This window comes from Drosophila ficusphila, unplaced genomic scaffold, assembly GCF_018152265.1.
Source record: "Drosophila ficusphila isolate 14025-0441.05 unplaced genomic scaffold, ASM1815226v1 contig_412, whole genome shotgun sequence".
NCBI classification, from domain to species: Eukaryota; Metazoa; Arthropoda; class Insecta; order Diptera; family Drosophilidae; genus Drosophila; species Drosophila ficusphila.
The window spans coordinates 5,406,112-5,421,063 of NW_025064326.1; the positions used below are offsets into that span (position 1 = coordinate 5,406,112).

The 14,952-nt window shown below is 43.9% G+C and overlaps 2 protein-coding genes across 2 annotated transcripts in view; both read left to right on the plus strand.

Annotated features, from left to right (window-relative positions):
- The window catches only part of LOC108089775 (nesprin-1), a 95,045-nt gene extending 82,881 nt beyond the window's left edge, over window positions 1–12,164 (plus strand). The window contains 7 exon segments of the mRNA XM_017188168.2: window positions 619–924; window positions 2,804–3,061; window positions 4,363–7,322; window positions 8,292–8,918; window positions 9,653–9,794; window positions 10,030–10,097; window positions 10,303–12,164. Of these exon segments, the coding sequence (XP_017043657.2) occupies window positions 619–924; window positions 2,804–3,061; window positions 4,363–7,322; window positions 8,292–8,918; window positions 9,653–9,794; window positions 10,030–10,097; window positions 10,303–10,543 (4,602 nt within the window). The 3' untranslated portion in view covers window positions 10,544–12,164.
- A 571-nt stretch (window positions 12,165–12,735) lies between these two features.
- On the plus strand, window positions 12,736–14,705 carry LOC108089784 (probable cytochrome P450 28d1). The gene is made up of 5 exons (XM_017188179.2): window positions 12,736–12,968; window positions 13,024–13,162; window positions 13,223–13,330; window positions 13,394–14,021; window positions 14,084–14,705. Exons 1-5 carry the CDS (start codon window positions 12,775–12,777, stop codon window positions 14,515–14,517), a joined length of 1,503 nt encoding a protein of 500 aa, XP_017043668.1. The 5' UTR covers window positions 12,736–12,774; the 3' UTR covers window positions 14,518–14,705.
- Window positions 14,706–14,952: the final 247 nt, after the last annotated feature.

Here is a 14,952-nt window from a genome sequence, read left to right on the forward strand (position 1 = left end):
TACAGCCTTTAGTCAGATTTGAACATTTAAAACTGGAACATCGAAAAAATATAACTCGGGATAAATGAATTTAAAATTTAAATATTAATGTATTTGTTCTTAATATTTGTGGAAAAAGATTTCGAACATTTTAAATTTTTTTAACACTGGAACATCGAAAAATTATAACTCGGGATAAATTAATTTAATATTTAAATATTAACGTATTTGTTCTTAATATTTGTGGAAAAAGATTTCGAACATTTTTAATTTTTTTAATAATACCTAATAATTCATATTTTCTTTATATTGTTAAATACTATTAACATTTTTAATATCGATTATAAAAAAAACCAATAGTTCTGCTCATCTATAATTCAGACAAGTTCCGTTTGAATTCTATACTGCCCGCTGCCCCAAGCAGAACGAAAAGCTATAGCTTCTAGCAAACTTTTCCCCAAGCTTTTTCGTAAGCTCCCTTCGCGTGTGGAGCTCTTTACGTAGCAAGTTTATCGCGGCCGCAGTTGACGTTAACTTCGAACCGAGCGCGTATCTCCGGTCGCGGTCGGAACCCCCTATATACTCGTACCATATTTATTTTGACTAATCCAACGTAATCCGGAAATAAACGCCTTGCAGGGACTCGCTGGCGATCTACACAACCGCGAGCAACTGATCGACGAGCTGAAGGGAGCCGCCAAGCCGCTGATCGAGAGCTGTGATGTCCAAATTGTCGAGCAGATCGAGTCGGCCGTCCAGGAGGCGGTAATCGCCTGGAATGACACCAGCGAGAATCTGCAGCAGCTGCGAACCCGCTACCAACGAGCCGTCGAGCTGTGGGACAAGTACAGGAACGCCTCAGCGGCCGTCAAAAGCTCCATTGAGCAGCAGATGGATACGGTGAAGTCCCTGGAGCAGCCGCTGGATGCCCTGCAACATGCCAAGGTGAGTGCTGCCTCCCCATTCCTCATTTCCCATTTCGTGACCCGTCCAACGGGTCGTATGAGTGATGTGTATCGCGTGGGCGACAGTGATGCCGACGACCTGTTTGTCAGATAGGTGAAACAGCACAGGAAAGTACAATAATTGACCAAACAACAGGGACAGAATGTCAGTCAATATTTAGAGACAAAAAGCAATTTGATATTATTTCAAATATTTATTGTTATTAAAGCAATCTCATTAAGTGACATCATACAAATACCCAAAAACATGACACATTTTTTTGAAAACAAGACAAAATATATAAGTTCAAGATAAAAATATATTCAAGAAAGCTGAAGATTAAACCACTTTTTTTTACAAATTCTTTAGTTTAAGTATGTTCCTCAAATAATTCCAAAACATTACTTCCGGTAACGAAAAACTATTCGTCACTGACGGGTCAAACTTGAGCTCACTATTCTATTTTGCCGGCAAACTAGGACAGCAATGTGACGCTTTAATTGCCCACCAGAGACGCGGGTGGGCCAAAGAAGCTAGTAATTACATTGATTTTCCCCGTAGTACGCGCCCTATCAATTTTGGGCGCGTCAATATAATCGGTTTGTAATAGTTTCCCCCAGACGTGTGTGAGCTAACTCAACTCGGCCCGCTGTGTGTTTGTGTCATAAATTATGCTTGGGTAAATAAACACATACGTCGTCGTACGATTTCCTTTTTCGACATTTACTTAAAAAATTAACGCATACTCTGCGGTCGCCGTATTGTGTTTATTGATCATTAGGGTCATTATTATTGTAGGCCGGCGCTGCTGTAATTATATTTTCGGACAGGCCAACTGTCATTTCACACAGGAGAGTTTATCAACCCGCTGGTGGGGTATATTATGTTGTTTTTTTGTATACATAGCAGCTTTATCAACAGCAGCAGCAGCAAAAATAGAAAAAAACAGCGGGAACAGGTCCGCGAATGCCTTGAGCTCCCAAAGAAGATAAATGTGGAAACAGCAGAGCGAACATATCTATTTCTTAATACTTTGGGTTGGCATTTTCAATGCCACTTCTCTAAGCGCTTGTTTGCTTACATATGTAGCGCCGTGATAAAGCATCGAAGCAAATACTTGCCAGATGATATCATAGGGCAAACATTACGACTGCACGGCCCTAATGCCCTGCCATGTTGTTGCTGTTCTAAATTGGGGAATTTATTCGAAGGCAAGTGACCTGTTTTTCGGTTTCCCTCAAATTGAAACCGAAAGTGCGCCGGGCACTCGCAGCCCTAATTACAATTACCATCGCCGATGGCAGCAGGGAAATGCACTCGACACTCGGTGCACGACAATTGATAAGGGTCCAAGTACCGCCAGTACTCACAGTACAGCCAGTACATCCCGGCCGACCGACTTGAGCTAAATACTTTCCCTCGTCGAGTTAAATATAAACGAGTGACATTTTGCCAGCCATTCAAAATAATTGTGCTGCGGCTTTCGGGCTGTGTTTTATTCAGAAAGAACTTTTAGATAGGGGAAAAAGATATAACAATTATCGAAATGGAATTCTAGATTAAGCAACTGATATTCAGACGTCTTTAAAATTACCAAAGCATTGGATAATGATAAAAGATAAAAAAGTTGTTTATACAGAACTTTTTATATTTTTTTTGAATTTGAGTTTTTAAAAGTTAGTTGCTTAGTAGTGTTAGCTATATGTAGAATTCCAGTTTTGAAGAAAGAATAAAATGACGTATTTGGAAGTAGTTTTTCGGTAAAGCTTCTTAAACATTTGGAGTGGGAAAAACACGTTTCTTTGTTAATTGGTGGTTATGAATATCTAGACCCTGGGCATCATTAGCTAATTCGCTCTCCATCTCGATGTTCACACAGGTATGCCAAGACAACCTGACGACCCAGAATGACAGAATCTTGGAGCTGCGCGACATTGTGGCCAAGATCGCCGCCGACGTGGGCCTGGATGCCTCGGCCCTCATGCAAGGCGAACTGGATGCACTGGGTCAAAGGTTGGCGGAGTGCAAGGATGCCATCACCACGCTGGCAAACGTGGCCGAAACGCAGGACAAGGAGCGCAAGGAGCTCGACAAGGAGGTGACACTGGCCAAGGCTTACTTCAACAATGTTCAGCAGGTGAGTTAAGAAGTGACTAGTAAAATTAATAAAATTATGGAGCCACCTCGAAATGGAACATGGGTTAACTCCTAACCATCTATCGATTGTGGCGCTGAATAGATGGGCATTTGCATATGTTAGTTCGCTTTTGGCGTGTGGGAAATTCCCACACTAGCAAAACACGACTAGCCGGCCATTGTTTTTGTTTTTGTTTGTGTTGTTGTTAATCCAATACGAAGGACATGCTATTTTAAGTGGGTTAAAAGTTGAAACTGTTTTCGTGTACATTGGGTGGCAAGCCAATAAAAGAGGCCCCTGAGTTCCTCATCAACATCATTATTGATTGATAAGAGGCGTGAATATGCTTTTTAGTGGTAAAAGGAAGAACTTGCCCAGCGAAGAACTTATAAAATCGTAATTGACACTTGCCCAAAGGCGGTATGCTAATATATATTTCATAACAATATGGTTGTCCGATTGACAGCACTTGGTTTTCTTTTCGCTTTTTGCTGTTGACAAAACTAAGTGCTGTTGAATTTAAAAGTAGTAATAGTAACTAGTTTTTAATTTCAAATTTATTTACTGTTTTGTGGGGAAATAAATGTATATTTGTTCTCTTAAATGTTAAATTTTTTATAAGATAATTAATTTTAAAATTGCCGTCCCTCATTTTGATAAACAAAGTAAAACTTGATAAGCACGCAAGTGTATTTTTTGTGCAGTAATTTCTATTGTGAAACTAAAATCAAATCCTCCATAAAATAACCGGAAGAAGAATGTGTTACGAACATAAAACTGTGGCAATATACAACCAATTTGAAAAATGGTGTTTGCGATAAACTTTATTGATAAGCTCATAAGAATGTCGTTAATTGGGCAACAAATTGCCTCACCAAATTGGGCATTTAATGGTAGGGTTTTCTCGGCAACTTGCACCACTGTTGGCTCATTTGCATGGCACATGCCAACCAGTTTGGTGTTGCCTCCCCCTTCCACTTCCCCCGCCACATCCACATCCACCTCAAAAACCAACTCCCACTCCACCGCCCAATCGACGCTTCAGACAATTGAAGTTGGCCAGAAAGAGCGCGTGTCGACTGGCATGAGGTCATTGCCAGTTGGCGGAAAGAGTTGCAATTGCCATTGTTGTGGAAGCCATGCAGTGGACAGCCAGACGGACGACGGCGATTGGTAACCGGAGACATTCGAGCAGCCGTATTAGGGTCAGACTTATTAGCAATGCAAAAACAGTATACAATAATCTTATAAAAAAACCAAACAAAAACAAGTACTAAATATAGATTTTAATTTCCTTACAGGACATTTCCCGCGAACCGCCACAAAATCCGAAGGAAAGCGAGGAGCAGCTGGCCGCTTTGCGTGCCCATCTCCAAACTTTGGCCCGAACGGAGGAGCAACTGCGTCAGCTGAAGGAACGCCACCAGAACAATGAAGTGGCACCTTCAGTCAGCGGAGGAGATGATGACGGAGTCCTTGAGGTTTTGGCCCTGTGGCAGAAGATATTCCAGGACACCTTCCAGGAGTACCACCGCCTGTCCACGCGACTCGCCCGCAGCCAAAACAGTTCGGAGGCGCTGAGATTGTGGAGACAGTACCTGCAGCACGTGCAGTCCTTCCTGTCTTGCGCCATTCCCGAGGACTACAGCAGCCTGAGGGAGCAGCAGCAGTTGTGTGCCATTCACCAGAACCTTCTGGTTTCGCAGCAGAGTGTCCTCTCCGAGACGCCACTCGAATCGGAGCTATCCGAGCAGTACAAGGCGCTGACCAACCTGCACAACGAGACCCTCTCGAGGATCATGCAGCGCAATGGCGAACTGGAGCGGCGGGTGAGTGGATGGAACGCCTATCGCCAGCAGTTGGCCGCCCTTTTGGACTGGCTGCGTCAGCGGGAGGCGGAGCGGAATGCCCTCCAGCTGCGCTACATCCACCTGAAGCGAGTGCCGCACCTGAAGCACCGACTGGACGCCATGATTAATCAGTTAGATCAGGGCGAGCAGCAGAGCAAGGCCTTGCAGGAGCAGCAGCAGGAGTTGTCCCGCCACTGCGACGATGCTTTGGCCACCGCCATGCGAATGGAGCAGGCCAGCATTGGCCAGAGGATCAGCAACCTGCGGGCAGCCCTCAAAACCTGGCAAGGATTCCTGCAGCGCGTCACCCAGCTATCGGAGACCTACGAACAGCGAGTGCACCAGTTGCAGCAGGAGTTCGGAGCAGCGCAGAAGCTCCTCGATGAGAACACCGAATCCCTGCCCACGCAACCCGCCGAGATCGAGAGTCTCCTGGGAGCACTGCGCTCGCAGCGGGTGCAACTGGGCGCCCAGATTCCGGCGCTGGAGAGCCTCACTGTCACCCAGGAGGAGCTCAAGGAGTGCATCTCGCCGCACGACATGAAGACCATTCGCCAGCGCAACTGGCTGTTGTGGCAGCAACATGCCGACCTGGACTACCAGCTGGCCAACCTGATCAACTCGATCGAGGAGCGGCTCTCCCTGCTGTCCAACTACCAGATCCGCTACGATCGCATCTCCCAGTGGCTGCAGCGATTGGAGCAGCGCGTCGAGAAGGACGCCGATGTGGCGGCCATGACGAATCCCGAGCAGGCGGCCAAGCAGCTGGAGCAGCAGATCAACTCGGAGCTTCAGCTGCGGGACAAGGAACGCGAGTGGCTGCTCTCCACCAGCAGGGAACTGCTCACCCTCTACTCCGAGCCAGAGGTTCGATCGCAGGTGCAGCAGCAGAGCGATGCTCTCATCGATCGCTGGCAGCGACTCAAGTACCTGTGCAAGCAGAAGGCCACCAAGATCGGGGAGCTCAAGATGACACTGCTCCGCCTGGAGGAGCGCATCGCCCTGATCCGCGCCTGGCTGTTCGAGGTGGAGTCCCAGCTGGACAAACCCCTCAACTTCGAGAGCTACACACCCAACGTGATCGAGGCCAAGCTGAAGGAGCACGAGCAGATCCAGCGCTCCATCGAGCACCACAGCAGCAATGTGGGCGAGGTCCTCAATCTCGTGGAGATGCTCCTCAACGATGCGGACAGCTGGCGAACGCAGGTGAACACCTCTGGGCTGGCTGCCTCCGCCCAAAATCTGGAGCAGCGCTGGAAGAACGTGTGCAGCCAGTCGGCGGAGCGCAAGGTCCGCATCCTCTCCACCTGGAATCTCCTCCAGCAGCTGATCAAGCTGACGGCCGAGCACAAGAACTGGCTGGGCAAGCAGGAGAGCCAGATCACTGGCTTCGAGCGGGACCAGAAGTCCCACGGCAAGCTGAAGCTGGAGGAGCGCCAGAAGGAGCTGAGGGCCAAGCTGGAGGAGCTGGAGAGCCAGTCGCTGAATCTGCGCCAGCTGGAGCAGATCTACGCAAAGCTGACAATGAGTGCTGGAGTGGAACCAGAAAACATCCAGAAGCTAACACTTCCCACGAAGGTGATGGTGAGCATGTGGCGCCAGCTGACGCCACGTTGTCACGCTCTGCTGGATGCCATCGACAAGGACGCCAAGCTCATGCGGGAGTTCAACAACGCCCAGCTGGAGGCCACCAACTCGCTGAATGCCATTCAGAAGGCCCTGGAACAGCTGCCCAGTGCGGAGGATCAGCAGAGCTCGAAGGCGGAGCCCAAGGCGGTGCTCCAGCGACTGGAGAGTCTGGAGAAGAAGCTGCAGGACGCCCAGCAGCATGTCCAGCAGGCGGACACCTTGGCCCAGGAGGCCAAGACCAGGACCAAGCAGCAGCCGCAACTAAAGCAGCTCCTGGAACTGGTGACCGCCTACACGACCCTCTGGCAAACGGTCCAAACCCGCATCGTGACCCTCAAAACCAGTTGGCTAACCAGAGCAGCTCAAGCTGCTGCCGCCTTGCCTGTAAATGAAGCCGCCAACGCCGCCGTCCAGGTGAACACCCTGTCGCAGAGGAAGCTCCGTCAGGCGCAACAGATGCAAAGGGTGACCTCCATCACCGCCAAGGATGCCTACATCATGGAACTCCAAACGGCCATTGCCGAGTGCCAGAACAATCTGGACGAGCTGCAGCGCACCGTGGTGGACAAGACCCGCAAGCCGGGTCCCCAGAAGATCGCCAAGCTGCTGGGCAACGCCCAGTCCTCCACCGAGCTGGTGAAGCATCTCAGCCAGCTGCTGCTCACCGAGTGCCAGGCGGACAGCCAGGCTGCCCAGGTGGAAGCCGTCGCAGAGCTCACGTTGCGCTTCGATACCCTGCAGTCGCAGTGGAAGGCGCGACAGCAGCACGATCAAAATGCAAGGTAAGATTTTATTATCCATTATATATTCTATGTTTATTGGGATTTGTATGAAAAGGGATTGCCAAACCAAGAGTATTCTTTTAACTCATGGTTCTTCATAATAACTTCATATTTAGTTAAATTATTCTTAAACCCTTTTCTTTAATGTAAACATTTTGGAGTCAAAGTGGCATATCTTAGAACTTTCCTTCCCATTTGTGTCTCAAATACTCCCATATCAACTTATAAGTCACGAACGGCATCCTGTATAGTTTATCATATTATAACAGATGACTTGTGTTCGTAAACAAAATTATCATACCTATTTAGTAACTTAATTTAATTCTGTTAAAAAGGTAATATGGTTTGGCATCCTCTTATTATTTTTCTGTTGGTGTTTTGGGTCTGTTTTAACTAACCAATGTTTTATTGCTTTCCATCTCGCTGTTGCCTACTTCTCTCTATGTCAAACACGCACACGCATAATCACACCAAAAAAACCAAAAACAAACTTACCCATGCTTAACTCGAACCTGCGCATTCATGATGAAACACACCAGGTGCCACCTACCTGCATCCTACAAGTACAACTGCATACAGTAAGTGTAACTACCTGTAGATGGGCTATAGTCCCGATATCCTGCTGTTTAAATCCTCCAACTGATCCTGTGTTCTGTGTGGGGTTTCCACTAGACAAAAGCTGGCAGCGGATCACCAATAACTGCCAGTCTCCAGTGTGGAGTAAAGCAAGATATCGGGAACTATAGCTCAAGTTGCTTAAAGCTAAAATAAAAAACCTTTTGGCAAGGCCAGCTTAAGCTAACAATGATTACCAATCATTTCATAATAGTAAAGCTGATTTTGTATTGATAAAGATTAAGTTCTTAGCAATATGAAATCGAAAATAGTGTAATTTGGATTGGTGAAAGTCTTGTTTATATTTCATACCTACCCATACCCTTTATTAATTAATTATTTTACCACTTTTAGCGAGGTCGGCCGGCTAACGTGTCCGCTCTGCACACAGCGAAACTGGCAGCAGATCGACAACGATCTGTGGCGCTTGGAGCAGTGGCTCCAGTTCGCCGAGAGCACCCAGAAGGCCCAATCGACTCCCCCATCGAACATCGAGCTCCTCGAGGACGTCACGCAGGATCATCGCGAGTTCCTCTTGGATCTGGAGAGCCACAAGTCGATCATCTCGTCCCTGAATGTGGTGGGTGACCACTTGGCCACTCACACTCTGGACACCGAGAAGGCGAGGCAGTTGCGATCTCGTTTAGAAGCGGACAACGAGCGGTGGAACAACGTGTGCATCAATGCCACCAAATGGCAGGGTCTGCTGCAGACCGCCCTGATGGGCAACAGCGAGTTCCATCAGACCATCGACGAGTTGGTCGACTGGCTGCAGCGCACGGAGCAGAACATCAAGGCTTCCGAGCCTGTGGATCTCACCGAGGAGCGCTCCGTTCTGGAGGCCAAGTTCAAGAAGTTCAAGGACCTGCGAGCGGAGCTGGAAAGATGCGAACCGCGCGTGGTCAGCCTGCAGGATGCCGCCGATCAGCTGCTCCGCTCGGTCGAGGGATCCGAGGAGCAGTCCCAGCACACCTACGAAAGGTAAGGTGTCCAGTGGGCCAGTTCCGAGGGCGGAACGAAACAATTCGTGGGTGCCGCTTGAGCATAGAGCAGAAGTAACTTCTTAAATGGCAGGAGGATTATATAGTTAGTTGGGCGGAAAGCAATTGAAATTCTATATTTTAGTTGGTGTATTTTATTTGAATTGTGTGACTTGATTAAAAACTGTAGAACTGTTGTTCCCTCTTTGATTTGCATTATTATTCCCAGTAAAAGTAGTAGACTCTTTTTAATATAAGTTTCCTATCATTTACCTTTGTGCTTTTTCCCATCAAAAATCTTAAATATTTCGGCCTTTTTTGCTTGCCTTTTTAACCTTTAAAATATCCAAACTGTGCACACTCCTTCTAATTATTTTCGGATTATATCCTTTCTAAAAATTATCCTACACACTCCTTCAAAATTATACTAAAACTATTCGCAAGAATAGGTAAGCCTTTGGAACTTCCTACAACTAAATTTTAAAGGTCCCCCTTTGTTGGGTTTTATTTATAATAGTAGAACGTATTTTAGCATTACCTTCTCGACTACAAAACCAAATCGTATCGATCGATCATTTGTTTTTGCCTCTACACACATTTTGTGTTGCTGTTTTTGTTGCGTATATTATTTTGTGTTGTATTTTTTGGTACTCAAAATTCTTTCGTCCGCCCATTCTAACCCTTCATCCGAACTTACACCGCCAAGGGCCCATGCAAATGTTTTAAATGCTCCAGAACCCTTTCCAGATTGACCGATCTCCGGCTGCGTCTGCAATCCCTGCGCCGTCTATCCGGGATCTACATTGTGAAACTGGGAGCCGTTCTCGGTTACGAGGGCGACAATCTTGGCGTGCCACTCCATATGCTGTCTAGTGAGGTGAGTGAAAGTCCTTTTTGGTAATCTAGTGCTTCCTGTTCGAAAGAAACAAGAATTGTCCTCCTCAAGAATATTTGATTTTATTTGTTGATTTGTGAGCGCACCAGAAGTAAGTGAAACCAATTGGCAGTCGAACGAGAAAATGTGGAAAATCTTGAAAACAACAACCCCCCTTTTTATTTGTATTATTTATAATTTATTCGTTTTTCTTTCTTTTTCTTTGTGGCAAATCTAGCTTTTGGATAATACTACATTATCAACCTCTTCTATGCAGGCCGCCGCACCCAACACAGAAAATGCAAAGTAAATATCTATAGAAATTGTTTTAAGTTTGTGTTTTGCACATGCAACGTAGTTTTAATCTGAATTTTTTCGTTTGAGCAACTTGTGCACTTGTAGATTCCAACGAGAAGTGCACATAGTTTTGCCCTCAGTAGATGCATGATTTTTATAGTTATTTCAGTGTTATTTTTACCCAAAACTAACGATTTTCTTTTCGATTTCATAGCATCATCGATGGCGATGCTGTCGATGGCGATGTCATCAATACCACGGTTCTGGCGCGCGGTGCTCGATTCCTCGGGCGCGTTGCACGTGCCTCGCTGCCCATTCAGGCGCTCATGCTGCTGCTTTTAGGTGTGGCCACTCTGGTGCCCCACGGTGAGGACTACACCTGTATGTTCTCGAACACCTTTGCCCGCAGCCTCGAGCCCATGTTGTCGTATCCCCACGGACCGCCGCCAACGTAAAGCTGTTGAGTTGCCATTGGATTAGTAGTGCAATCAAATGATCAAAAACTAAAGCAAAAACAATAACAGAAAACAAAAACCCAACTATAATAATAACCCAAAAATGACACAGTATAAAGATGCCTTTTGTAAGCTAAATTCCTGTAAGAAATATTCAAAAAAGTTAAGTGAATGGAAAATTTGTACATTTGTGTAGTGTATCACATTTTGTAATTGTATGTAATTTTATAGCGATTCGATAGCTAGAGGCATTAATAAAACAACCAATTTGTATATAACCTACTGAACAGACTCGACAAGCCGAACATGAAACACATGAAACACATGAAAGAATTGATGAAAAGAATGAACTAACTATTCAAACTAACGACAAGTAACGAAAACCTTTTGTAAAACGATATATACATTATACATATATATTTGCACAGCAAACAATTTATATATTCATATATACCCACGTATATGATCCCAAGAAATCTATAAAAAAAACCCCAACATTTTGTATATAAAAAGAAAAAACTAAGCTAAAACGAAATCAAAATACGCACACGAAAATTTTACTCATCAACGCACGTTTTTCGGTTAGAGAGATCGATTGAAGCAGGGAATTGTGATCAGGATATTGCAAATTTCGTGGAACATTTTTGCAAAAGCTGATCACAAATCCTGCTGCAATCGATGAGCTTGAGATGTGGACGAAACCCAAGACAAATCATGACCCACATAGACCAATCGCTTGGAGAACTAATTGTCAACCCATGTTCTTTGCTTTCTGCGCGTCTTTCTCCCAAATTCAAGGCGATGCATTTAGCAAATAGCATTGGCTGCCATTTAGACTCTGGCCCCAAAAGCCTCCTTGCCGAAGGATAATTCTATTCATGGCCAAGTTCTCTCCCAGTGCCATTGGATAGAAGAGGTCAAAGTGCACCAGCCACAGGGCACCGAACTCAACTCCAATCCTTAAACTTCAACATGGCAACGGAGGCTAGACATTTCAAAGCATTCCTGATACTCATTTCCAAATTACCCATAGACATTTCCCTTCTCAGCCTCCTCTCAACAAAAAATGGTAAACGTGCGTGCCACGAGCATTGAACAAAACGAAGCAAGTGTCCTATGCCGGTGCTAAACCAACCAACAAATTTTCTATATAAAGAAAAATGTAAAATGCGTATACAAAATGAAATTAAATTCATAAAACAAAAGAATAACTCTTTGGAAAAAAAATCGTAAAAATGCAATTCGCATAATATAGACAAGTGACGTAAGTCCATCCAGTAAAAAAGTAACCTATTTTGTTGTTAATATTTTTTGATAAACCTAATTCTATTTGCCTTATACTTATCCAACTTGTTTATTACAACTATTTTTTATTATTTAAAGCTTGAGCAATTATTGAGAAAATACATACATTTATTTATTAGACCTATGCGATTTATTATGTATTTAATTAAGTTTGATTTAAATGTTAAATTTGTGTACTTTGCTGCTTCAATCTGGTTATAAAACAATGAGCCGTTATCAAGTTAATATAATTTATGTAGCATTTTAAGATTTCCTTTCTTGTGAACAACTGTACCTTTATATGCATTATGATTATTAAACAAAAATATAAAAATAACTCTGTTTCATTGTTTTCATTTGAAAAGTGGGTGCGAACGATATTTGTAACTTTTGGTCAAAGTTGAAAAATTAAAAATTTTTTTACAGATTTAAATGCCTGTTTATTAGCAATATTATTACGAGTCCAACGAGGTATGATATTCCATATTTCGAGAATTTTTAGCATAGTTTCGGCCACAATACTGGTTTTTTCGGTGACAATAAAAACTGGTGCAAGTGAATACACTGATATATAAGGGGATATTTTGTTTTCAGTCTCCCAGTCTTTTTTAGAATTTGACAAGAAGTATTGCCTACTTTTTTGGGCGCCCTTTGAGTGGAATGTTGCAGTTGCACCGCAACTTGTGGCTTCGAACATGGTTTGATAGCAATGGTTCATACGCAACATGTTGTGTTGTTGATGGAAATCTACTGTTTGAGCTTTTATTATTTCCTTTTATTAAAATAACAAACTATTCGAGTATGTATTTGTTTTTTTTTGATACGAGGAAAGCTTTTTATCGATTTGTTTTTTTTTTTTGTGGGTTAATGTAGGTTCAATTGGGTTGTTTACTTGCGCGTTTGTTAGTTTCAGTTCAATTCTGTCTGCCTTTCAGACCGGTTGTGCGATGTGTCCGATCTGCCTAGTGCTATTCTTGATAGCAGGGTTTTTGGCCCTGATCTACGTATTTCTCACCTGGAACTTTGACTACTGGCGAAAGAGAGGCATCCCAACAGCATCTTCTTGGCCACTCGTGGGCAGCTTTCCCAGCGTTTTCACTAAGAAACGGAACCTTGCCTACGACATCGATGAAATCTATCAGTAAAAGCGATATTTCTCCAAAAGAAATAAGACATTTAATATATTGATTTTTTAGGGAGTACAAAGAAACAGATAAACTCGTGGGTGTCTTTACCACACGACTTCCCCAGCTGTTGGTTACGTGTCCGGAATACATCCACAAGATTTACACCACTGACTTCCGCTGCTTCCATGACAATGAAAGGGGTAAATTCGTAAGTAGAAAATGATTATTATAGAACCCATGGAAAAATTTCAAATTGTTTTCTCAACAGGTGGACAAAAAAGTAGATAAGATTCTGGGCAACAATCCCTTTGTTCTGAGGGGCGAGGAATGGAAGGAAAGAAGGGGAGAAATTACGCCAGGATTGACTCCAAATCGTGTAAGATTGTAAAACAATTTCTTATTTATCTTAATAGATTGTAAAAATTATCCCAATTAAAAGGTAAAGGTCGTCTATCCCGTGTCACAAAGTGTGTGCAAAAAGTTTGTGGATTACATCAAGCGACAACAACGAATGTCCACCTCTCAAGGATTAAATGCCATGGATCTCTCCCTTTGTTACACAACCGAAGTGGTTTCAGATTGCGTTTTGGGTATTTCTGCGCAGAGTTTTACGGATAATCCAACACCCCTTGTGGGAATGATAAAGCGAGTGTTCAACTCCTCCTTCGGATTTATGTTCTACAGCATAGTTGCTAATATTTGGCCACCGATTCGCAAGTTCTACAGCGTAGCTCTGTTCACCAAGGAGGCAGAGGACTTCTTTTACGACCTTATGAGAAGATGCATCAATTTGAGGCGGGAAAACCCAGACCAACAGCGAGATGACTTCCTCAACTACATGCTGCAGTTGCAGGAGAAGAAGGGCTTGGATGCACCGGAGTTGACTGCTCACACAATGACTTTTCTAACTGATGGATTTGAGACCACGGCTTTGGTTTTATCCCACACTCTATTGTTGCTGGCCCGAAATCCCGAGGAACAGCAAAAACTTAGGGAGGAAATTGGCAATAAGGAACTAAGCTTCGAGCAGCTGAGTGAACTTTCGTATCTAGAAGCCTGCATTCATGGTAAGAAAATCTACTTAAACTTCGATCAATTATATCTAATAAAAATTGCACTTTATTTCCAGAAACACTACGCTTGTTTTCACCACAAATAGCATCTCGCAAAATTGTAACTGAACCCTATGAATTTGTAAACAAGAACGGAGTAACTTTGCAAGTTCAACCCGGAGATGTCCTTATAATTCCCGTGAATGCTCTCCATCACGATCCCCAGTATTATGAGAATCCACACGCCTTCAGACCAGAACGCTTTCTCGAAGTCAATGGAGGAGTGAAAAAGTATCGTGAACAAGGAGTATTTCTTCCTTTTGGCGATGGACCTCGCATCTGTCCAGGCATTCGATTTGCAATGACCCAGCTCAAGGCAGCTTTGGTTGAAATTGTACGAAATTTTGATATCAAAGTCAATCCCAAAACTCGTTCAGATGACCGACTAGACGATACGTTCTTCATGGCCACTTTAAAAGGCGGCATTTGGCTGGACTTTAAGGAGCGATAACAAAACTCTCATGCTCTTAATTGTTGCTAATTGATTACAATTGAAAATTTTACCAAAAGAAATGCAATGATTAGATAGTAAGCTAGAAAACCAAAAATAAATTGCTTAACCTCTTCCATTTATTTCAATATGAAGTTTATAGCTGTATGACGAAACAATCCTGCTATAAAAACCGCTAAGTTCTGTAATATTGTGTTATTTTTGATTTAATCGCCTTTAATTTTGGCACCACGGCCATTAATACACGAGAGGTGGCCCTTGATCTTGATAACGAAATCAGTTCTTATCGCCGGAGTGCTTTTAGTGGCAAACATTAACCGAGGTGGTGTAGGCAATTTGATCAATTTGTTTTTTTACTGGGTGCATCTATCTGGCTCCCACTGGCCAACCACTTGACTCACATATCAAGTTCAATTGAAACGACTGAGGTTAGTC

Bases quoted from the DNA above. Each gene is read 5' to 3' on its own strand.
- LOC108089784 (XM_017188179.2), top strand. From the start codon at position 12,775: ATGTGTCCGATCTGCCTAGTGCTATTCTTGATAGCAGGGTTTTTGGCC. The intron at 13,163-13,222 runs GTAAGTAGAAAA...TTTTCTCAACAG, and splicing joins ACAATGAAAGGGGTAAATTC to GTGGACAAAAAAGTAGATAA. The intron at 14,022-14,083 runs GTAAGAAAATCT...CTTTATTTCCAG, and splicing joins TCTAGAAGCCTGCATTCATG to AAACACTACGCTTGTTTTCA.